Raw genomic sequence first — 25,737 nt, 5'->3', positions numbered from 1 at the left:
GAAGTAAAATGTTCAAATGATCTAAACTGTCTCTAGAAGGGAGAATAAATGAAAAGTTTAATCCTCCAAACTTTTAGTAAGGTTGATTTTTTTGGAAAATGTCCATGAAGTTGTGAATATCATTTTAATTAGGACCATTCATGAAGAAAAGTACTGCCAACGAGACAAAAGGATCAGACATTCAGACACCCGTTTTACTGTTTCAGAGTCCCTTTTTGCCATACTAGTACTATCAGTCACTTCCATCAAGTATTCTGAGGTGTCGCAAAGATTTTTCTCCTTGGGAGTTTTCCTGAGATACTTCAGATGTCTGCAAAAAAACCTTCTGGAGTTTATTATTGTAAGAGGAGTCATGGAAATGCAAATGCAAATATGAAGTAAATCTTGAAGGACACTAACTTTACAGTTATTAAATATAGTACAAGTGAGCAATGACTACATAGATGTTTGGGCTTCCAGCAGTGAGCAGTGTCATTCTACTCTGCATACTTTTATATGATACGTGTGTTAGAGGGAGTGAATATATTCTTTTTACTGCTTGTTTTGTTTTTTGCCAGGCAGAAAAACACAGGGTATTCATAAACTTCTATTTTAATAGTGTGTGCATTGTATTTAAATGCTTGCCTCATTTTGTAACAGCAGCAATATTAATTTTAAAGTGGTTTTTTTTCTTTACATCATAATTAGGGTGTTTCACAAGAAAAAATATGTTCTTAGGCTGACACAACCCCTATGAAGTTGTGGAGCTAGACATTCTTTTTCACTTCCTCATTAAGTAATTGAAAAATTATAGTCTGTATGCATGTTTAACATCAGAATTATTTCCTTTTGCACCAGCTTAACATAAATGGATCTTGATAGTGCTGTATAAACATAATCTATAAATTTTAAAATACTATAGCAAACAAAATTCTAAAATTCTCATGACAAGCTGTTTTAAAAAGATTATTTTTAAAGTTATTTGCCTAGCGAGCTAGTCAGTATACCTCTCCTGACTATTTAGCAAAGTATGGCTGCACCTTAATTAAGCTAGCTACTCTTGCTGCAGCAGTGTGTAGCGCATTCATTTACCGAACAGGAACCATAAATAGCATTTTCATCTCAAAATGTAATGAGCAGAAATCAGGAAAATGTTGTATACAATTTGAATTTAAAAAAAATAGTCCCTACATTTGGATATCAACTGGAACTCTCTGAGGCTTGCAGATGGTTCTACCAGTAAACTAAGTTGCCATTTGCATAGCTGGATAGGTTGCGGGCCAAACCTAGCTCAAAGCAATTACAGCTGTCTGACCTCTATTTAGTCTTCTGATCCAAACCCCACTTCCCATTACCTTTGTAAGTTCATAGAGCAAATCACAACAAATCACAGCTTATGCATTTTATGCTTAGATTTTTTTTTAAACCCTACAGGCAGACTCACAGAAACTTCCCACTTGTTCCTGGTTCTAATACTGTTCATTCTTAACAATGGAGTGACTTAGAAGGTGGTTTGCGTCTTGACCAAGTCATCAGCAAATAATAAAAAATCAACTTGCAGCATTATTGGTCTGTGTAGCTCCGCTGGCCATGTTGTTTTTATCTGATCAGAACTACAGCTCTGATGCATGTTATTTTGTTTTGGGTTTGAGTAGCCAAGAAACTTTTAGCTCATGAAACATCAACCTTTTAGCTTAAAAAAAAAAGTCTTACATTTTTGCATGTTGGTGTCTTCTATCCCAAGCATTAGAAGACAGCAAAAGTTAATACTAATAATGGGATTATTTGCAACACCACCATTCTTGATCAGTCTGTCATTAGCTTCTTAGCAGTTCTTTATATTGTTTGTCTATGTTGCTCTGTTTACCGCTGTTATTTTAGTAGTATTTCCTGCAGAGCACAGGGGAGTCTACCAATACAGTGTTACTAGTATTAAAGAACTTTTTTTTACAGTTTCATATATGAATACTTGTATAATCAAAAATAAATACGTAACCATATTTTCTGTAAGATGCATAGTCTACTAGTCCACAGGAAGGAAAAGAAAGTGCAAGAAGGGACATGAACTCTTCATTAACCTGAACCAGAGGAAAGCAATAGCAGAGTAGAGTTTGTTAATAACAGTGGTTGAGGAAGCATGGCATGAGTATGTAGAACCAGGAAGGTGATAGGACTAGGTGAGATTTCCCTAGCTGGGAAGCAGTAAGGGGGAAAAGAAGTAGTTTTGACATACACCGGTGATAACGGAGAGGCCAAGGCAAGGGTTGGTTCGCCACATAGTGAAAAGAAAATTATTGGTAGACAGTGACAAGAAAGTCAAAGTATTGAATGCTCTTTTGGTCAAAAGGTCAGTTGTAAACATGATTGGCACCATTTATTTATAATTGTGACACAATCTGGAATAATGTCGGAACACGTTAGATACCAGACAGGGGCCTAGTTATACATTAATAAGAAGAGTTTTAAATACACACATCCTCTGTAATTCCAGCTGTGTCCTAATTACATTACTCATAAGGTACAAAAGATTGAACTTCTGTTCTAAATCCATTTGCTGAGTACAGAAATTTTCTAGATGAAATAAATAATAGTAAAATAGAAATGATAAATTTTATGCAGCTTAGAACACCCCATGAATATGGTTTCATGGTAAAAGCCGTCTTTATATAGCTATGACTTCATTTTATTACTATTTTTTCCAGTCATGACCAGCTAAAAACTGCAAATTGTGTTGTATGTTTTTTACTAATTACTGCTAAGAACAGTTAGTACGCATAGTGAAAGACTAATTCTACATTTGATATAGGAATTGCTGCCTTTGTTCATCTTTGGGATTTTTTTCTTCTTTGGCTTTGAGCTTATGCTCTCACAGCAGCCTATTCTTTATGAATAAGCATGATATTATTCAGATATTTAATTGCTTTGTTCAGTTCTAAATTCTCCAAATAGCACACAATCCTAATATATATTTCTATTTTAAGTGTTATTATAATAATGTCAAGTTTATACAGCTGATTCCCACATCCTGACAATATATAACAATGTAACCACATACTATTTTACTCATTATACATCATCTGTTTTTGTTGCAGCTTGACATATGCATTTCACTTGTTGTAAATTATAGCTTTTGTGTTTTGCTACTTATGCCACTGTCTTCATGGTTCATTATACCTTTGCTGAATAATTTGTTTCCTGATTTTTCTTTTAACTATAGTGCTGTAGCAATTTTCTGAGCATGTATGTGCCAGCCCTTTTTCTTTCAGGAGACAGGAAAGATAATATCCATGATTGATAACTAAAACTTACTAGAGTAATGAGAGAAGGCAAGGTGTTGGGAAAAATTAATAATTTCTTTAATTTATTCCAATAGTTTAAGTATCATAAGGATGATTCTTCCTTTGATATAATTTTTTTAATGTATTATTATTTTATTTAAACTTGGGGAAGTTGGCATATGTTGATATCTTGAAAAGACAAAATGGTATTATTTGCATTTATTAACTTATGACATCATGTTTTCCTTTATACTACAAGATCTATTTGTACAGCAAAAATCTATACTTTTGGCTAAACAATTGCTTTTACTGCTGAAAGGTAAGTAGACAGTGAGTTGCTGTTCTGAAATCTATTGACAAAGATGCTCTTTCGATGAAAGATCTTAAAAATGTTTCTTGAACTTTATGTAACATGTGACAACTCTCATTCATACAGAAAAAGCTCATTTTTAAATGGATTTGAAATTCGGTTTACCTTTTTTTTGTCCTCTGTTGAAAAATGATTTTCAAAGATGATATTTAGCCCAGTATAATGCAGTGAAATTCAATAAAAGTTCATAGTTTTCTCATAGGCAAGTTCAAAATGCACATTAAAGCAAAATCGTCTTTAAATTTACTTGTAGTATCCTCAGTGCTTGTCTTAGTCATTCTTAATGCCAAGAAATTGGCAATTCATGAGAGGTTGGGGAAGCTTCTGTTGAGTCTTAATTATTCAAGACTCTTCCTGTTTAAGGATTACAAGGTCATAGCCAAGGCAAAAAAAAATATACAGTCTATTAATATTATGTCAATTTAACATTACTGTTGTCAAAATTGAAATAGTCCTCAAATATAGTTCAGTATTTAACACTTTTTTTTCTTAAAAAAAAAAAAGAAAAAGAAAAGTCTGAGCATGAAAATTAATTGGGTTCCACAAAAAAAATTGTACCTTACCCTTTTTGGTACTTTGACATATTCTTCCCCTTGGCTTGCCTTTTAGCTGTGGCTCCCAGATGCACAGCTCTTTACACTTGTATATGACCTTATTGCTTGGTATTTGGGCATTCCTTTTCAGAAATATCAGAAGATACTTGAGAAAACCCATATTTGCAAGGATTTTTGCTTAGTATTTTATAATGAATTCCTAGTTAGGAGGTGAAATTGGAAATAAGTAGAAGGAACCGTGTTCCTTAGAAGGAAAGTAAATTCAAGACTTTTCAAGCTAATGGCTCAGCAGCTTGTTACGAGAAAGAAGGTTAAGGAGATTCTGATCTTTCCTACTTATGGCAATGCAGAAGCTTTATTGCAAAATAGTTTCACATTGAAAACCAGCTCAGAGTATAACTGCATACAGTGCTAGAGTGATTCTCTGAATACAGAGTACAGTAAGCCACATTGTGTATAAGGAGGAGGGACCAGTTGTATTTTACAAAACATGAGGACGTGACCTTTAAATGCAAAAGTACTACTAAGTAATTTTGTAGTGTTTCAAGTGAAATTTAAAATGATTAATTATACAGATGAATGGTGAGCTTTCAGCAGAAACAAGTACTGAAAAACTAAGGTTTTTATACCTGTCTCACAGGGACATATGGAAATATCTAATTTTTTTTTTTAGTATCTAATTTAGCAGTTGTGTTAATACCTACTTCATTATCATGTGAACTTAATGTCTCAACAGCTATTTCATATTATGTCAACCAAATTATTTAAGTCGGGTAATACCAGGTGATTTCTTTAGCTTACTCACAAGCAGTTTATCTGGCGCTGTCAGCCAAATTGTCTCATAAATTTTGCTGTTCTTCCAGAGAGCTCCAAGAGAATAAAACTGTGTAATTCTTTTAGACAGAAAAAGTGAAATGTGACACGATACACAAAGAGTAGGTGTTCCTATAATTTTATTTTTAATCCACTCAAACTAAAGTAAACAAACTTGGGTTGCTGGTGGCATGGTAGGAGATATAAAACCTGTAAAGACTACAGAAAGCCTTAGTTTCATTGCCTTAGGTAAAGGTAATTGTCTACACCACTGGCAACTGGCCAATTTATTGAACTTTGCCAGCAGTAATTCATTTAGACTGATATGCTATTGTATGAGTATTAAATGTGTTTTAAAAATCACTAGCTACATTTCTAGGGGGCATTGGGTTCTGTCAAGAGGGTTAATTGTCTCATGTGTTATATATAATTGTGTAAAATAACCCATTTCTTCTGCCATTTTGCTACCTCCTTTGTCTTATTAAATGCCAGTGTGAACTGCAAATGTTGTTATCTCTACCAAAGTGAGGAGTCCTGAAATAATGCAAACCTTGGCAAACTGTGAACTCTTCATGGGCAAGGCCAGAAGCCTGGTGATAGACTGAGAACGTAGGACCACAATAGGTTTAGTTGCAGTCTTCAACAAACTGCCTGTCATTCTGTTTCAGCCAAGTCAGAGTGAAAAGACCAGGTTGGCAAGGGGGACCTAAAAGGAAAAGAGCCATGTGACTGTGTGAAGAAGCATCTCAAAAGCCGTGAATAGGACTTTTAGGGGAAGGAAAATGAGGAAAGTGATGATAATGATGAGAATATAAGTTCTCGCATGAGGTATTTTTCTTCCAGCACCTGCTAATGGTGCAAGTGGAAAGTTTAGATGGGAATCAAAACTATAGATATCTCTATCCAAATCTTCAATTGAATTTGTAGGAATTATGATTTGCAGTTCCATTCCCAAAGGAAGTTGAGGAGGGAGGAGGATGCCTCAATCGGAGCATACCTGGTAGAGAACTCTTTTAAGAAGTAGATAGAGAAATTACAAAAGAAAGCTGTCAAACTGAGTGAACTCTGGAATCGGAGGGTGTGGATAAGATGATTCGCAACAAGCCAGGAAGATCCACAATAGCACCTACTGTGAATGAGGAAAACCTGGCTAACAAGAGGTACTTGCAAGTCATCTTCCTAGGAAAATATTCCCTTCTCAGGCAGGGATACATTATAATGCTGCCCACAGTAACTAAAGTTTCAAGCCTAATGACCAAGTGGAGAAAAAATAAAATGAAAACATGGCAGGCTGGAAAATCTGTGAGATTAATGATCACCCTTCCCATGAGGAAGAGATGTCTTGGTCATGAGTGACTCATTCTTGTGTGTGATGAAAAATTCTAGCTAGTGACTGGACCTAAACATTGCAGGAAGCGTTCTGTCTCCCAGGAGCTTAAATCTGAAGGGATGTTGCCAAAGCCATCTAGCCAAATGGCAATTAACTGGGACTGCTCGTTCATGCGGGCATGACCAATTTCAGCGTGAGTCTAAGCAGATCAAAAGTGACTACAAGACACTTGGAGGAAGGCTGAGGGGGTCAGAGCTGTTGTAATGTGCTAGTCGATCCTCCTGGTCATGCAGGAAAAATGTGTCTTACAATGCTCGTATGCAGAAGCAGTGTCACCAAAGAGGGCTTGCGCTTCTTTGACAATAGCATGAACTTGCAAGGAAATACAGGGTGAAATGGAACTGCTTAGCCTGAATAAAAGAATAATGTTTCAACTTTAGAAAAGCTACGCAAAAAGCAGGCAGTTTCTCCTTTGTTTCTGTCATGGATCACATGAGAATAATGGGCTTAAACTGCAACCAGACAGAGTCATTTTGTTATAAGGAAAACTTCCAATGCTAAGTAGAGCTGTCTTTGCTAATAGATTGACTCATAAGGCATTGAGAGTGCCATCGTGGCAGGGCTGTACAAGTGGGTTGGGCAGACAGCTTTAATCTACTGAGTTGCTTTTCAGCCATATGTTTCTATTCTTTTGCATTATCATAGAATGAACATATTCATATCAGCGCTTGTAACTGCATTCAGAAATACTAGGATAAGACAAACTGGCTACCATTAGACTAAAGTTTTCCCTATGTTTCTTTGGAATTCTATGAAAACTTCTCAAAGTAAATACTATATACTAGACATTATGTTGTCTAAATATTAATTGTAATGAAATTGTAGGTGAAAAGTAAAAATGAAACTGGAGTTATTTAATTTCCTTGAGAAATCAGAAAGTATGATATCTCATGTTTTAAACCAAAAGATACTTATAGATCTATTTTTAGCAACTTAATAATCAGGTTTCTGCTGGAAGAATGACATGGGGTTGCTTATTTTGCAGTAATAACTGCTGGACAGAGGCACTAAGAGCTGCAGACATGTTAATCAATCGTCTAAACCAGATAATCAACCATATGATTGATTATTTGTATTTAGATAATTATTCCCACTGAAACCCATCCTTGTTCAATACTAATCTCATCACCTCAAGTGCTGTGTCACTCTATTACTAGGTACATACAGTAGATATTAATTTTTAGATTTGATTTTTCCTTCATAACTTGAACTCCTTTATTAGCTGCTATGAATTACCAAAATTATCACATAAATACTTTCCAAATGACAAAAACACCCAGCCTTTTTTTTTCCTATATGCATATTGTCTTCTTTGTTATCATCCAGGTTTCATAAAAACCACAAATATTATAATGTATTTAATAAATGTCAGTCTTGCACACTACATTTACCCTTGTAAACTATATATCAGCTTTGAAAACAATTATTCCACCTTCAAAAAATTCTGGCTAGATCAATAACATTTCTTAATCATATCTAGCGCACTTGTTTAATAACGTTATTTTTCTCTTCAACAGTTTGTATATTAAAGCATTTCTCATGGGTGTTTTTACAGACAGATGTGTATTACTGCCATGATTTTGTGAGGGAGAGTGATCCAGGGTTTTCCTCACTGTGCTCTTACTTCAAAATCTAGTTCTTTTCTTTGCTTTAACCTCCTTCTTTTGACAAGTGCAGATATTTTGAAGCTCCGCAGTGTTGGTGTTTTGATCTAGTAATGTGTTGAGGATGTAACTGCTTCTTTTGCGTGTTGTCGTCTACTAAACCAGTCATTATGATCCGCTACTCCTACCATATTCTGAACTTTAAATTTTCTTTCACTGTGTTCTTAGTCAAACTACACTGAATTATAATAACTCAGGCATACTATTTTAAACTAACTCATGTAGTGGCTTGGAAGTTTAGGATCCCGCAATAAGTCAATGATAGTCTATGGAAACGAATTGTAGATTTCTAATGACAAGCATTATCTTCCAACTATTAAACTTGTTTCCCTGTTGTATCTTTCTTTTATCAGTGAGAGTTTTGAAAGTTTAGAGTTTCTTTTATTTATTTTTTAACGTAAGTCCTAATAACTATTCCATAAAGGAAGGATATAGCAACAGCTAAGTAAAACCTTATTGAAAAATAGAGTGGAATTTCACGAAAACTTTCCATGAATGTTGAGAATTCAGAGAAAAATATGTATTCTGGAGGCCTCTGACAGCTTCTAGAGTCTAGTATTTCCAGCTATAGAAGATATATAAGGTTTATGTTTAAAGTATTTTGAATACAAGTGACTTAGAATTCATAATTTTAAAAAGATTAGCTAAGGGAATCTGGAATAGTTACATTTCAGATGGAAGTCCTTGATGTCTTCAAAGGAAAACTGGATTGATAGTTGCTAGGTACACTACATCTTTACTAGGGAATCTATGTATGTTTTCTTAACAAGAAGTAAAATTGATTTGAATACCTTGAAGTATTCAGATGGATTTCCATTGCAAACTGTTTTTCTCTGGTGGATAGTAAAATTGTTTTAAATTGCAAATGAGAGAGGTACACAAGAGGAATATATTTCACTATTTTGCAAGTAGATGTTTTACTGATGATTACCTACACCAGCTTTTTTACTCTTAGTGTGATTGATTCTGAAGTAATGATACTGCAATGAGTAACCACTGTCATGACATAAACCACAATTATGCAGTTGCATTTCATTATCTGAAGCCATGCTTCTTGTATCTCCTTCCGGGTCATTTTTTTTTTTTCATATTTTTTTCAATTTTTATTGTTCACAGTCTTTCTAATAAGTCTTTGGTAGAAAGTCGTGTGTTTCTCACTTTCAGATGGGACCATAATAACTTTTTCAGGCTCTGGTTTTCAGCTGTTACCGTTGTCTCTTTAATAATATGCATATTACTACTGGTATTTAATTATGGAGATTGACTATTGTGAAACTGTGTTGTTTGTAACACAAGTATCTTCTTTAAAGAAGCACAATAGCAATATTATCATTAAGGTAATGTCCAAACTTAGGAATAGGTGTTAAATATTGCAGGATTAAATGAAGTCATTCATTTGTTAGGTGAACCTTTTTTTAAAAATTAATTTAGGTAAAAGTAATTGCAGTCTATTATTGGAACATCACAGATGTGCGAAGACTAGGTTTTGTGCTTTTGTCCTTAGGGTTCCCACTATATTTTCATGTAATAGGCACAAATCTGGTATTTCTTTGTAATATTTATGTGTTACTGCTGTGCTGGTAGTGTTCCATGCATCACTGGATCCTTTTGAGTGAGAAAGCAAACGAAAGAAGTTTGATGTTTGAAATCATAGTTCATATGGCCATTTGTCCTTCAATAGTGCCCCTACATGCCATAAATTGATAATAACTCTCAATATACAAATCTTCTTTCCATACATCTGTTCCAGACCTCTGTTAGGAATGATTTGTATTCAACCAGTCAGTTTTCTGGGGGAGCGTTCCTGAGTCTTACTAGCCATCCTTTGTTGTCTCCAGAATATTTATCAAATATCTGCATGCATGGGAGCTCACCAAAACATGCAAGCTCTCAATATACTTTGTACATCTGGCTAATACAGGGGCAGTCAGTACAAGAATTTAAAAGGAAGCTTGTAGATTTATAGGACTGCTTTCCAGATGAGACCTCAAGACTATCTCAGGCCTTTTTTCCTCTACTTATGTGTGGGATTCAAATGAAAAATTATAGTTTCCAGATGGATTAAGATGATCCAGGAGAACTTTAAGTGCTAATATTGAACCAGAACAAAGATCCATCTAGTCCTGTGTGTGGTAATAACAAAAGTGTAGTTATATTTCCCTTCGTCCTTCCAGCCAGCTGCTACTTTGGGACTTCTTCAGTCAGCTGATAAGGGACTTCCAGAATTATGCCTACTGTGTCTTAATTGTCTGTACTCCTTAAAAGTATTTGATCTCTTTTTGTAATTTTTTGACTCCTAAGAGAGATTTTATAACATTTATTATATAAGTTGAAACATGTATCATCTTGTTTCTCACTTTTGTTCTCATCTAGAAATAGTGAGAATTATTCAGCCTACAGGGATGTATAGGAACAGACTCTAAAGAAGAGGTCATGTTTATGCATTATTCAGTGTTGCATCAAGCCTCTCCTCTATCTAAATGTTCATGTATTCTATTTTTTCCCTTTCTTCCTTCAAGGAACTTGATGCTGTGTTCATTCAGGCTGAGTGCATTTGCAATCCAGTTCATCCAGTTTTCAGAAAAATCTGAGTTAGGCATCAAAATACTAGAAGTCATGGCAGGAATCCCAATCTTTCTATCCTTTGAACCATTTAGCTGGTAAGATGTGATCAACAGACAATAGAGAATGGCATCATCCCTGGTAGATCAGGAAGCAGACATAAATGTTGCATGAGATAGTTCCTATGCTCCCATATTTTCCAGAACATGTTGACAGGTCACTTTGCATATCGTAAGTTTATATGGACTTTCAGCCTAAACTCTAAAATCTACGACAGCTTGTAAAATCAGCATCGAGAATTCCTACATTCAGTCTATAGGCAGTTAAACATATATTTGAATGAATCTACCAACGTATGATGTATTTTCTGTGAACTGTTGCATGCTTCTTCTAAATTTTCTCTGATTCCCTGATTTTTTTCAATGCACGTATAATCTTGAGTAACAAAATTTCACAGTCTTACCACATCTTACCTGTGGCATTGAGCAAAAAAAAAAGCAAGGACAGAAAATAAGACTAACCAACTAATAATTCCAAATGCTATTTACTCTTTCTTTCTCATTCATTAACATAAGTTTATCACAGCACGGATTCATGTTTTCTTGCAATGTGTTCCAAATTGTAGTGATCTTGCTACCTGTCGCAATCAGTTAACATCCCAATGGCATGAACTGTGTTGTGGCTTTAATGCATGAGATAAAGTTAAGAACTATTTAATGAATTTACATTCTTGTCAAGCTATTATATTTTAATTATCTGTTAATGAATGCAAATCAGCATACGGAGTCTAAATTGTTTTGGGAAATCCAGATATATATGGCCGGCATAAATTAAAATAATAATAAAGGGTTCTTTTTTAATTGGAAAATTTCTGATAAGGAAGGAGACCTGCAAAGCTACATGACAGCTACAGGTTTCAAGAAAATGATAGATCAAATCATACGTGAAAGTGTGGGAGAATCTGATCTACTGTCTAAGTCAACAAAATACTGAGCAGGAGCTGGTGCCCACGCATTCCAAAGGTTGCCCCTCAGTCTTGGGGGTTCTGTAGATGGTCCCAGGGAGTGGTCTCTGTCAAGTACTCTGTCCTGACAATTAACACCTACTGTATTATTGCTTCTTGCAGACGACCAGTTGTGATGCCCAAGATTCACATTGTCGTTAATCATCTTTCCCAGTATAACGTTAGAACTGTGAGTTTCTCATTTATAATACAGTTTTTCAGGAAATAGGATTAAAGCAAGCATGAGACACATAGAGTTTTCAAACATATCATTGCTTCTATTTAAATTTTTAAGAATTGGAAAAACCTCGAATCAGTACCCTTATCTGTAGATCATACTGCCCATAAGAGTCCTTAGGGTGGTATGGGCTCATTGAAAGGCACATTTCCTCATCATCTCATGAGGATCCCGTGATTACATTGGAATAGCAAATTTCATTAAAATAAATAGGTAAAAAAAGGTCAAACAAACCCCTAATAAATAGTGGGTTTGAGATTACACTTTAAAATCATCTTGTAGTGCTATTTGCTCAAAGAAGGTCTGAAATAGTAGCTCTCAGATGAATGAACAATTCAGTTCAGTTTCAACTGAATGTGAAAGTTTAAAACCCGGGTTTTTGCAAGCTTAATCAGCTGCATTCCAGCAGAGGGCAACAAAAATAGGGTACAATTCACACAAGAAGATAATAGTATGGATGGGTATCTTTCGGATTACTGCTTCTCTGGCATGAAGACAGTTTAATAAAATTAAATTAAATTAAAATAAATTAAGAAAAAAAAAGCAACCAAAAGTTGCAATCGTGCACACCTGAAACCAAAGCCTGGTCATCTGCTTACCATGCTGAGGAGTGATGTGTTCCATGCTATTTGTTTCTTCTACAGAAGAGGCACAGCCATCACAATGAAAACTTTTTGTGGTGGCAACATCTAGTGCACCAAATTAACTGAATTTGGCCATAGTGCATTCTTCTCTATGTCTCACTTCATAGCATCTCCCTGTCCAGTATTCTTCATGGCTATGGTGTCCTAACATATTTTGCCAGCTGAATGTTTTGAACATATCTAGTTTTATATGTTTGTACCCTTATTAGAATCAATTTTGCTTCAAACCATTCTTCTATGATAGCTTCCACTAAAATCTATTCTTCCTTTACTGGTCTCTTATCAACATCACTTGCCTGCTTACTCGTTAGAAGCAGCATACTGCAGAGACCTTATTTTTGACCTCTTCTTCTTCCTTCCACATTTAGGTCATTGTCAAATCCCAAACTACTTTCTCTGTGGTGTTCTTAGAAATTTTGTTTTCATAATCTGCATTCATGGATTTTGAACCAGGATAGAATTTCACCCCTCAGCACCTGTTTTTCTGAACATGAAGTAGAAGCAGGTACTTCTTGCTAGCTTCAATTCAGCTTTCATAATGCTTCCTGTATCTTTCCCTTCAGAACTAGCTGCTTCTTTTGTCTTCTTTTGTTCCACTCTGACTTTTTATTGCTCTGGATAAACACATCTTTCTAAAGAATGTTCTCAGAGCACCTGCCTTTCTTAGAGTAGTATCTGCAAGGGTGTTTTATTTAAAAATGTTATGTGCATATATGTTTGCAGTGTATCATCCTGCTGTCCTCTGATGAAAACAAATGTTACTCATTTGTATCAGTTACATGGTATTATATGCTGTTGTTGTGCTTAACAAATAATGGTGTTGCAATGAGTTCAGTAACATTATGGAAGATTGAAGGAATGTTTCTCTTTTAGATAATCTATCCAGTAACAGAAGATATTATTTGCTCTTTTCATTTGTGAAAAATGTGTACATTTAGATTTTGATAGTTAAGGATTGGTGGATCTGGGTCATCTGTAGATTAAATTTTACTCACTGTATTTTGTAACATGCTGGGAAGAACAATGTTGGCTAACGTGGTGGGTTTTTTCCATATTCTCAAGGGAGTGTATTTCATAATCTTAAAGATCAGTGACTTCTTCTGGCTAATTGTAGAACTTTTTTGGGTTTTGTGTAACATCCAATATTTATGCCTGTGAATGATAAACATTTAGGGTGTTCCAAAAACTAATCACACTGAACATTTTTTAGTTCCAGGTATAACTGATTACCTGTAATGCAGTTTGCAAGCTATAGCCTAATTAAAAATAATGCATTTCAAAAAATTGTCACCATATTACCTGAAAGATAAACATGATTGTTTTAATTCATCAAAGTAACAACAGTTACAACAACTATGCAAAGTAAGGGCTTAGATTGTACTTTAAAAAATGAGCTGGAAATTTGTGAATGAGAAAATGGTGTTTGGGTGGTGCATTTACATTTCCCAGGAATATTTAAAAGCACACAAGTCTCCCAGTGGACTTTATTTCTGTTAAAAGAATTAATCTCTATATAAGAAGTAAACAAAAATACTATCAAAGTATTTAATATGTAACTTGCACTTAAGGAAATATTTTTAGTATTTTGCTTAGAATAGTAAAATTTCTTTTTCTTGACAATGTTCTTTCATAACTTAAATTTTTCACAGTATTGGCTGTAGTCTTTGCTTAAAGTAGAAGCAAATACACAGTTTTGACAAGGATTTTAATAGCACCTCCTAACACAAATGGGGATTTATCATGCTGGACTATTTCATGTCAGATTTAGGAATAAGTCACAGAAGTCTTGAAATGTCTGTTTTTCTGTCAAAAACCTGTGGTTTTCTTGCACCTTTTCCTTTAAGAAATTGTGTGAGATAGTTAGTGTCTTATAGAGTGTGGATTCATTTAATTTTAATACTTTGTCCACCAAATATCCTGGGTCCTTTAATGCTTCCCCTTAACTTACACTGAAGAAAGGAGGAAACCGAAGCTGATGTACATGCCAAGAAGGGAGGGTGGAAATGTTCTACTGACACTTTTGATTCAGGATACATTTGAAAGCCAACTGAAATTGCTTCCCAGCATGTTTTTTGACAGTGAGAATTATCCTTTGATAGCAAAACTGTGGGATGTCAGCGACGGACTTACAGACTTGCTCAGTATTTGCATGAAGAATGCAAAGAGGTTACCACTGCAGCAAACAGTCGGTTTGTAAAGTCTGCAAAACACAGTGCCACTCACATCTCTGCATATAGTTGTTTAGAGTTGATATTGTAAACACTGGAGAAAATTCTTCTTCTTTTCTTCCAAAACATATCATACCTTTGGTTGAAACAGTGTAAATGTTACATGGTGGTTTTGGGGCTTTCAGGGCTATACAATAGATTCCTAGTTGTCAGTGTCTTTAATTCAAAGATGTGGTTTACTCATTTAACCATAGCAACAAAAACAATTATGAAAAGTTAACATAAGAGGGTGAAAAATAAATTGTAGGTATTAAGTATCTGTCATGAATGCACATGGTAGATTTACTAGGTTTGCTCAAAAGCTTTCAGGGCTTCTGCGTAAAATAAAAAAGGATAATTTTATTCTACTAATGGTGGGAACGGGCATGTTCTACACAATTCTCCTTGTATTGGACACTTCTGTGTCAGAAAGCTGGCAACGTTTATTTAGATGGAATCAATGATCTGCAGGGCTAAAAACAAACTACTCAGGGGTCTCAGACTGGTTTTCTCTGTACTTTTTACCTAGGGGTATTGTTGAATGTTTTCAGAAAAAATTACTTGAACAATTATCAAAAATGAATTTGCACACTTGATTTTGCTCCTAGGATAAAAGGGTAGAGTAAGGGATGTTTCAAAGGCTATTCCAGCCCAATTTTCCATCATTCTTTAAGGAAAGGAATTTGCTTAAAGCTTCATGACTTTGGTAGATGGCAGTAAGCTGTATATAGTAAAATACTGTCGCAGAGGTGTAAGACCAACAAAAGATGTTCCAAAAATCAGTCATGAAAAAGGTATAACGGTAAGATTTAACAGGGATCTTATACTACAATGCGTCCCATTATTCACGTGAGCTTGTCAAAATTGCAGTCCCTTTACTGCAGGAGATTTAATTTTCGTTCTTTTTTTTTTTTTTTTTTAAATACATAATTTGGAAAGGAGTGTCTGATATATGTGTCTAAAATCCAATGGTTTAGGTTTTTTTTTTCTTATAATGACTGAGTATTAATTTATGTTTTTTTCATTTTATAGATTAAAAAAATCAACAGGAATTTTCCCGTAAACCAGCAGGTAAGTAAATGAAAATTTGGAGTTCTTCCATTTATAATTCTCATTTCAACTGTATTTAATTCTGCGGTAGCTGTGCATTATTCTAGTTCAAGAATTCTCAGTAGATTTTCTTCAGGGAGTGCCTTGCTGCCTCAAAATAGTTGTTCTTTTTTTTTCTAGTCAAAGGGAACTGGAGTGTTTGGTCAAAGTAAGAACTTGCCTAATCTTTTCAAATTAACCTGTTTAATACATATATGTATAAATAAGTTTTCTTGAGATTGCATCTAAAAGGGGGAATGGGATTGTTATGCTTTGTAAAATTAGCCAGTATCCTTCAGTGTTCTAAAATTCTAAAAATATATGAATTCTATTGTCCAAGTGAAGGCATAAAAAATAATATTTGCACAAGGTTATGGAGCAGGCTGGTAGCAGAATTTGGTCAGATTGAATCATCTCACTGTCTCCAATTTCATCCATTGGCAGTCTCATGTTACTGGAAGGCACTGCAATGTCCTAAAAAAGGGAGTAAGATTCCTTAGAGATGTTTACTTGCAAAATGCATAATGAGCACAGTTACTGCTCTTCTCTACAGATGTATAGCAGGTGATTGGATCCATGAGATGAAGGAATAGAGCTGTATGTCTTGAGAAATTTATTCTTTCCACAATATTTTTTTTTTTTTGAAGCAGGAAACCTAGAGGCAGCTCAAAGTTAAAGGCTGAAATTCTGAGGTTCTAGTTGCTAGAGACCATCGTAAGAATGGACAACAGCCACACCTCCTCAAAAGGATCAGCATATATTTTAGAAAATGACATAAACAAAGTATGAATAAAAACATTCAGGGTAAAGCTCTGTACACTGTAAAGTGAGCAAAGATTCATTTGCAACATAGTCTGTTCCCATGCTACAGTCATGCCATTAGTTGTTCTGTGATATAGCACAACAACAGTTTTTTTGCGGTGGGCTATTTATCACAGAGTACCTGTCTAGTACATTAGACCAGTTAATTAAGTATACATGTGTTCTGTATCACAACTATTACATAATGGGTATTTCTTTTTAAGAAACTTGTAATAAGGGGAAACAGAGAAATCTGATTTATCAAAAGGAACAAATTACTTCCTTGTAGAATAAGAGAAATATGTATAGGACTGAGCTGTAAACTTGCCTTCAGGAGGACAAATTTGAGGAAGAGAAGTGCTTTCACCTCCCTTACACTGCATCTTCAGCCAGTCAGCAGATTTCTCAGTCTCCTGTCTCTGGTCCAACTTTATTAATATGGAATTGTGCTGAGTGTAACTCCCAAGGGAGGGTGTATTACTATTTTTTTTTTTTTTTGCTGCTTTCTTCATGAGAAGGTCCACAAATCATAATAAATGAACGACAATATACTACTACTACTGCTGCTGCTGCTGCTGCTACTACTACTAGGAACTATATTGTTATGTATAAAGTAAGTTAGAATAAATAAAACATGGTCAACAATTAGGTACGTTTTTATTTACCCTTGATTCTCAATTCTTCATCTGCTCTACAGTTGCTGAGATTTTTAGGTACTTTTGTCTCACTCTTGCCTCCTGAAGTCACAGAAATGAAGTGGTTTGCCACATTCAGCAATTGAGAATAACACTTGCATTTGGGCATTTTTAGAACAGTTTCGATAACATCAGTTGCGGGCAGTGGCAAAGAAATGCTTATATCTCAAAAGAAGGATGGACAAAATGGCTAGTAAACAAAAAACAGTTAACTAGCTCTGTTTTCACTCTTACGATTTACTCTGAACTTATCTCTTTGCTTTTATTGCTGTAAAAAAAGAAAACAAAAATATAAACAACAGTTAAAATGTCCCACCAGGCTAACATATTAATTCAGTGATCTCTGCTGTTTTGGAACTCTTGGCATGCATGGTCAGTAAGTCATTTTCCTCTTCATTAGAATTCCAGTGGAAAGCAAAAATAACTTTCTTGGCTTGAACAGCTTGTTGGTCATGTTATCTGTTAGGGCATCCTGAAATTAATGTGTTCTTCTCTCATCAGCATCAATCACTGTATTCCAAAGGAATTACCATGGACCATTTCAAGAAATTCAGAAAAAAAGATCAAACTGAAAAGAGAGAGGCCCAATTTGATGAGACCTTATCAGTCTCACTACCCATTAAATACTGGAAAAGAAAAAGGTTTATTGATCTGTGGATGTCTTGAAATTTTCGGGAACATTAATTTCAAAAGCAGACTCCCTTTTGGATTACCTTATGTAAAGAGGGTTGCAGTTTTTTATTGTAGAAGGAGCTAGGAAATATAACCTAATTTAAGTTAAATAAGGTATTTCTGAGAACAGTCAGAAAAGACTATACAGATACAAGGTTAATTTCTGTCTTCTGCTGGGCAGCAGACATTAACATGATATGCAGGGGAGGAACGGTCCTTTTTACTTGTTGCATTAGCACATCATTATTTAGCTGAATATTAAATTATCGTCTTGACTGCTTTTGTCATCTTGACATATATTTTAATAAAATACATTTTTGTCGAAGAGGTTGAATAGCTAGTTTTAACTTGTTTCTGCAAGCACATCATGAACTTGAACTCTAAAACCTGATTGGGATTTTACTTCTAGATTTTTTCTTACAATATATATTACCTAAAATGATGAGCCCGAACTACAAGAATGTTATCTGCTTAGGATGGAAATGCCTCTGTGTCTTATTGCATGCCCTATGCATCTAGTTCAGTAAAAAGCAGTAGTAAGAAAAACTCCAACAGTTTCTAAGCACCTATAATGAAACGTTTTTAAAGCCACTTTATTGAAAAACATCTATTGACTAAGAATTTTTAGAGTACTATCTTTAGTCAATACAGGTGGAAAAGGTCTGTATGATCATGTGGCTTTTCAGTTCTCCCTTAGTGACAAAATTTCTACAGTATATTTTACATTTCTTTCCCCTATTTCTAAAAGTTTCATGATAAAACCCAGTAAATTTAAGTATTTAACCTTTTATCTCAATATCCTCCTTTTGCTAAATATCCAGTTATTAAGGGGATTAATATCTCTCTCACACTTAGATATTACTGGTGTCTAAAATGCATGTGAAAGTTTTGATTTTACACCTTTGTCTGTCTAAGCAAAACTTTCCATAGAATTTTCCATCAACAGTAACAACATTGCAAGTTAATCTTTTGACTGCTGTCTTCATTCTATTATGCTTAAAAAAAAAAACAAAACCAAAAAAAAACCCACAAAAACCCCAACATACTTAATTTCACAATTTCACTTAATGAATACCTATGGGGTTTTTTATGAGCTCTAGCAGGGTAATTGAAGGCTATAATCACTTAGAATTTATATATATATATATATGTGCATATACATATTTATATAAATAAAATCAATATGTGTGTATGTATATATATGTGGATTTTAATTAGTTGTTAAAGGTAAAAGGGGCAAAGCAGTTGTCAAACTAGAGTGAAGGAACAAATCCAATTATAATTCCTTTATGAATATATTCTTGAATTAGAGAAGAAAATACCAGCACAGACAGATCCATTAGCATTACAACGTGTCAAAAAATGAACCCAAATAGGTGTGGCAGTTACTGTAGCGCTGACAGTGTTATCCAAAAGTTTCAATGTCTGCAATAAAGTTAAAAAGCGAGGAGAAGAGAAGAGAAAGAGGAGAAGAGAAGAGAGAGAGAAGAGAAGAGGAAGAGAAGAGAAGAGAAGAGAAGAGAAGAGAAGAGAAGAGAAGAGAAGAGAAGAGAAGAGAAGAGAAGAGAAGAAGAAGTGATTAGAAAAGACTTGTTGATTACACATAGAGTAGCAGCTCTCCTTTAAGGCAGTAATTGTGAAAGTAGGTTTGTCTGACAAATTATTAGAAAGATAAGATACATTTTATTTGAAATTAAAAGTTCAAAGATGGTGAGTATTGATAAAGTGATAATTATATGGGCAGCATGAGGCAATAAGAAGTTCTGAGAATAGTCTTAATATGTTTAATAGTGGTGGGAAGATGATGCAAAAAGTGATGGAAAAGGACCACACGGGCAAAATATTGTTGAAGAAGATTGTGGGAGAAGAGGGAAATAAAGTTCCCCCTGTCTGAGCTGACAATGATTACCACTTGAAGGTGGTAAAAAATTAGAAAATTGGCAACATCTTTGAATCAAGTTGTGTTTTCTATATTGGTACTATATTAATGGGGTACCTATAGTACCATCTAAGAGAAAACCAGGAAGCAGTTGAGAAAAAAAAAATTAGATAACTTGATACTGAAATTATAAAATTTATTTTAAATATGCACTAAAAATAATACTATATCATAGTTTCCATAAATCCAGACGAAAAATTATAAAGACCTCATATCAGAGAGGCACAAAGAGTAGCATTTTTCAAGGGGTCCACCAGAGGTTTATCTGTTTGATCAGCCAAGAAAGGAGAGGAAACACAAGCATGTTTCCTTTTGTTGGAGCTGTTCAGCTGTTACACTGTGGACAGCAAATGTCAGCTCCTGTGAGAACCATCATTAGGTCGGTGAGTTCTGAGAGGTGGCATCAACTTCCCTGCTTAAACCTTTCCAAACGACATGAAAATACACCCTACCTCAATAAACCATGGTGGTGCATTGAGGACAAGCACCGGCCATTCCTTTTCAGTTCCATGAGTTTGTGAATGTGCTGAGCTCAGCTGAAAATCGATTTGATAGCATCTAGGAAAATCAACATTAGATAGCCATTCTTACAAACTCTTCTGATCCTTCTCAGGATGGGAAACAAAATGTATTGCCTCCAGCTACTGGGATTTTACTACACATTATAACCCTCATTTGCTATTCAGGTTTTATTGGGATTTGGCATTTACGGATCGCCATGCCAGGAGGATGAATTGGTTACATCTGGTTTAGGTTTGCAGTGGAATTTGAGGTTTAGATTTAAATCTTAGTCTGTCCTTCAGTTCACCTCCTCCTGTCCCCACACATGCAAGTAACTACAATGTTTATAAATTGCAGTTGAGAAAGTTGTAACTTTCTGATAGCACTTTTACAAAGCATATTCAGTACATGGCAAACCTGGGGAACTGATTTTCCATTTTATTGGATTATGGACTTGTTCACATACATGTTCATAAATGCAGTAAATAGTCCCTTGCTTCTCTACTACACAGACAAAAGTCGATTCTCAAGGTTTCCCATGAAACAGAAACTGGAATATCTTGGCAGAGTGGTGTATTTAAAACTTTCTTTCCCGTGCTGTATGTCTCATCTCTATTAAGATTAATTCAAAGTCTATAACGTTCCACGTTTCATCAATACTGAATTCACCAAAAAGAAGGATAATGGGGAAATGTGCTATAATCCTTTAAGCTGAACACTATTTCTCTTCTATCCAAAGGCAGCGTGAGCATTTTTGAAAGATTTGTCTTGTCTCTACAGAAGATAAGATATTCTCGTTAAATAATTTTAATTTTAAAGAAGAATCTTTCCCTCTAGAATTTCCCTGCATTTAAAGGAAAAGAATTGGTAGCTGTCCTATTCAAAGTTAACAGTTTATAATGAGAATTGTATGAAAATGAGACAGAGAGTGTTTCCATCTCTGCAACTGTGTTTAACTCAGTTTTCAAACAACATCATGGCATAATGAACTGATGCCGCGCTAAGGCTAAGAACTGTAGTATAATTGTGCATGTCAGATTCCACAGTACTCAGTTGTCATGAATCCCAGTGTTTTGCGGGCGTATTTACGTTCTTGATGATGTTCACAAATATACATGGATAAGCCCATTTTCTCTTGATTATGATATAATTTAATAAAAACAACTACATGCAGCTGTACCAGATCAGCTATGTAATATGACCACATATTCGGGCTTAGTAGGCTGCTGTTCAGTTTGATTAAAGTTACTCAGTTAGAACAATCCCATTTAAAATCACTTCTAAAAATTAAGCTCAGTGAGTTTATTTTATTAAACCTAACTTATAGACACTGCATAAAGGTGAACACATGCTAATGTCACAGTGGTTGGCTTCCCTGTCACTCAAGCCGGTGTCCTTTGCTGCAGACGTGTTGCAGCTCTATTACACTTAAAGGTGAATTGCATTGCACATGTGGACTGATAGAACATCTGTTCTACTGATAAACATCTGTATGGAACACAACACACTCCATTTTATTTTTTTGAATTGCAGAATAATAACCTCCAAGATGTCATTGCTATAGTATTAATATTTTTAAAGTGGACTGATTAAACTTTATACTGAATAGTGACATGTCCTCAAAGAAAATCAATTCAATCAATCAATTCAAAATCATTACTCTAGAAGTACATTAAGGACAGTGCTTATATTCCCTCTCCTTTGGTGTTTTCTGTTTGTTTACTGGGTTTTTTTTCTTCCTCATTTTGTGTGACTGTTGAATTAATTATTTTTCAATATACCATGACTGTAGTTCCTCAGAGCCATTCTGCAGCTCTTGACTGACAGTTATTGAACTTTTAGGTCCTACGGTACATCTGCTCTATCTCCATCTGTTGTCACAGTAAGGATTTGATCAGGTTTATTTTGAAGGAAAATCTCTAGAATGAAGTTTCTATTGTTAAATGTTTATAGAAACACACAGGGGGAGCTGAGTTCTTGCTGTTAAATTAAGCAGAAGTGCACGATAGGGTGTAAATTATGCTGTGCTAATACCCTGGATTGTATTGCCAGCCATCTATGGCACTCAGCATGGATTATTACTCCATAACATAAACCCTTGAAAGGTTTATGTTGCTTATTAATACTTCAAATGCTTTCTGTAAAATAAGAGGAATGTATAGAGACAGATAAAAATATCTTTGTTTGGCTGATATGAAATACTTTTCACTAAGCAGTTTCTTTAATTGTTTTTTGATGCTTCTGAGGCACTCTCTAGTATAAAAAACTATGCTTCCTGTGGCCAATAAAATATTTTTCTTCCCTTTACATTGTAGTCTAGAGTAGCTTTTGAACTTCAGGACATAAAGAAGTTTCAGAAAGGCAATACACACTTGATTGTTAGAGAATTTAGGCTGAGGAAACCTACATGTTGACTTTTGAGAGGAAGGTCAGACTGCTTCCTGAACATAGTGGGTTACCTGATGAGCTGGATAACATTCATGTTGTGAGTCACTTGATGCAGTTATTGGATAGCGGTGCTTATATCCTAGGGCTGCATACCCTATAGCTCATGAGAGGATGGAAGTAATTTGGACACCCGCTGGAAATTCAGATGATAGAAAAGAATGATTAGATCAAGTTCTTATTTAAATCTCAAACTACAAGTCTCAAGCTGTGTATCAAATCATTTCTGCATGTCCAGCAAATTCAATTTTGCCTCAAGTATAGATTTCATTCTCATTTACATATTTTTCTCATTTATCTTCTTGTATTTTTTCATAATGCTAACTCATTAGTATAACAAGTATTAGCTACCTTATTTTTCTCTGCAATATTAATGTCACGCCCTGAAAATTGCTTTCAGTAAGGGCAAGCTTTTTCTGACCAAATTTAGTGACCGCATCCGTGTTAGATCTGTGCTCAGACTGTAGTCAATACAGGGATGAATGTACTGTATTCTCCACTAAAGGCTTAAATAGGGCAGATGAATGGGGCGAGTCTAAATGCTGTGCTTCTATTGTAGGCTTTTAAAATTGAGTGAAATAAACAGATATATCCCACAACTAGAGGTTAGTAAGTGGCATCCTAAATTGATAAACAGATAAACAAATGTTACTTATTTTCTGGTTCTGGAAGCAGGGTTACTAGATATTGTACGTATTTTAGTGACATTTCAAGGGTAGATAACAGAGAGGACTTAGGAATCTGCGGGGAAGTGATGTGATGCCCAGCTGTTACCCATTTGGTTCCTGAAGAATGGAGAACCATTGGGATAAGATCCAAAGCAGACGGGGTGTAGCGCTACCTCGGGCAGCTCACAGGGACAAGTCTGATAGCCCTTCTGTCTTTGTGGCTTAGGGGTCTGAGTCAAAGCTTCATTCACATCAGGTTCAAAGCTCTGAATGCTTTCACAAAGACTCTTTGCAAAAAAATAATGGAAGTTCCTGCTCTAAATAAATAAGTAGATAGATAAATAGATAGATAAATAGATAAATATACTTTATGAAGAAATATGCTGTGAAATCAGGCTCTCTCTGATCCCATGGGTCTTGCTTATCTTTCTGCATAGACCCATAGCTTCAACAGGAGCTGTATACCTCAGCTTTTAGCTTGATGGTTAGGTTAGAAGATGAAAGATGCTGGTTTAACACACTGACTTTGCGAGTGCTGTAATTGTTATATTGCCATAATAAGGGCTTTCCCTGCAGCTTCTGCTTTTTGCAACAGTATGATCTTAATTTTTTTTAATAAACCTGAACCTGCCTGTATGCATCCAGGGTTCTTCTGAATCAGACACACACACACCTTCCCCCAGCAGTTCAGAAGAGGAATCATTGCTTCCTGATTTGTCATAAGGCTTTAACATGGACAAATACTTGCATTTCCTCCCAGAAGCATAATTCCATATCTATGATGAGGTCAGACAGTGAGAAACCACTGATATTAAATAGCAATTGAAGGGATCCCATTTGTTGCGTCATTTTATTCCTGTGTTCTATTTATATGCATGACATAATTAAATCCTGCTTTAAGTCTCTAAATGTATTTGGATCCAATGTCTTGCCACTTACCCAAGAAATGGGATATGTGGCATAAATAAGACAGTGAAAGGGATACCTGGAATTTAAAAGACAGATTTTTGCGGGGAGTTGGATATTTATGATGTCTGAGACTGGAAACAAGTAGCAAATGTTAAACAAAGAAAAGGCCATTTTTTATTCTAATAGAATAAATGCTTGCATGTTTTTAATGCATTTTGTTGTTGGACAGGATTTTTAGCTACTGCCCAAACTGGCCAACAAAGCAGGAGGATAGGAAGCAAATTTCAGCATCCTTGTTTAGAAATAGGTACCTTGAATGATGCATATGTTCTGTACCTGTCTGCTCTCTGACAAGTTCCTGAAAAGTGGTAACAAAGAGAGGAAATAAGGAAGGGAGAGAAATTGAGTCACCCTACCCACAAAAGATATAGGTCATCTTTTTTTACATTTATACGTAGAAAGATTAAGTATGTGGAAAACTTTTTTTTTTTTCTCTAACCTCACCTTAAATCAGGAATTATTAATATCCATAATAGCTTTCCAGATATAAACTAATTCATTCTGGCCGTTTTTGAATTTTTGTTGGAGGCTGAGGCTAGAAATAAAAACATTCCAATGCTTTATTGTAATGTCTCTTTTATTGCATCAAGCAAAAGTTCCCAAGAATAACATTAATTTTAGTAGATTAGAATGAAGGTGTTCTAAGCCTATACACACATTATTCCTTGGGGAATTGTATCATCTAAATAAATTAATTGGAATCAATGAAGCATATACTTTAACTGTAGATCTTCTATTGAAGGTGTACATGGGAATCAAAAGGCTTAAAGAAAGTATTTTTAATTACAGTTTACTTCAAGAAGAGAGGTGAATAAGCATTTTGTTTTTTCTCATTCACTTTACATCTGTGCAGATGATCGGTGCTTCATATCATACTCTGTGAACAGAAAAATATTTCATCTCTTGAACTTCTAAGAACAGTGGCTGAACACAGTTCTGTGAACCATAGATGCTCATTGCTCTTTTCCCTTTCATCACAATAATAGTCCATGGTACTGGTGATACAGTTGCTACCTGATTTACAGAAAATAGTTGATGTGTTAAATAGTGCAAAGCAATTGACAATTTATGGGTTACCTGCAAATGAAGAAGCAAAAAAAACCCCAAAAGTATTAATCACTGAAAATGTATGAAGGAAAACTGACGATAAAATTGATGGAAAATGTTTAAAAAATGTAGTCAATTGCAAATGCAGAAACTTCCCCTAGAATTCATAATATGAGGACACTTTTTTGGTCTTTTAAGCAGTTATATTT

The 25,737-nt window shown here is 35.0% G+C and overlaps 1 protein-coding gene across 1 annotated transcript in view; it reads left to right on the top strand.

Moving 5' to 3' along the window:
- SNTG1 (syntrophin, gamma 1) overlaps window positions 1-25,737 on the top strand; it is a 164,243-nt gene that overhangs the window by 73,350 nt on the left and 65,156 nt on the right. Inside the window, exon 11 of the mRNA XM_009889797.1 lies at window positions 15,735-15,773. Within this exon, the coding sequence (XP_009888099.1) occupies window positions 15,735-15,773 (39 nt within the window). The remainder of the gene's footprint in view (window positions 1-15,734; window positions 15,774-25,737) is intronic.

The sequence above is a fragment of the Charadrius vociferus genome, unplaced genomic scaffold (assembly GCF_000708025.1).
Source record: "Charadrius vociferus isolate BGI_N301 unplaced genomic scaffold, ASM70802v2 scaffold8, whole genome shotgun sequence".
Taxonomy (NCBI): Eukaryota; Metazoa; Chordata; class Aves; order Charadriiformes; family Charadriidae; genus Charadrius; species Charadrius vociferus.
Note: the sequence above shows the minus strand (reverse complement) of the source record. Positions and strands in the feature narration are given on the sequence as shown.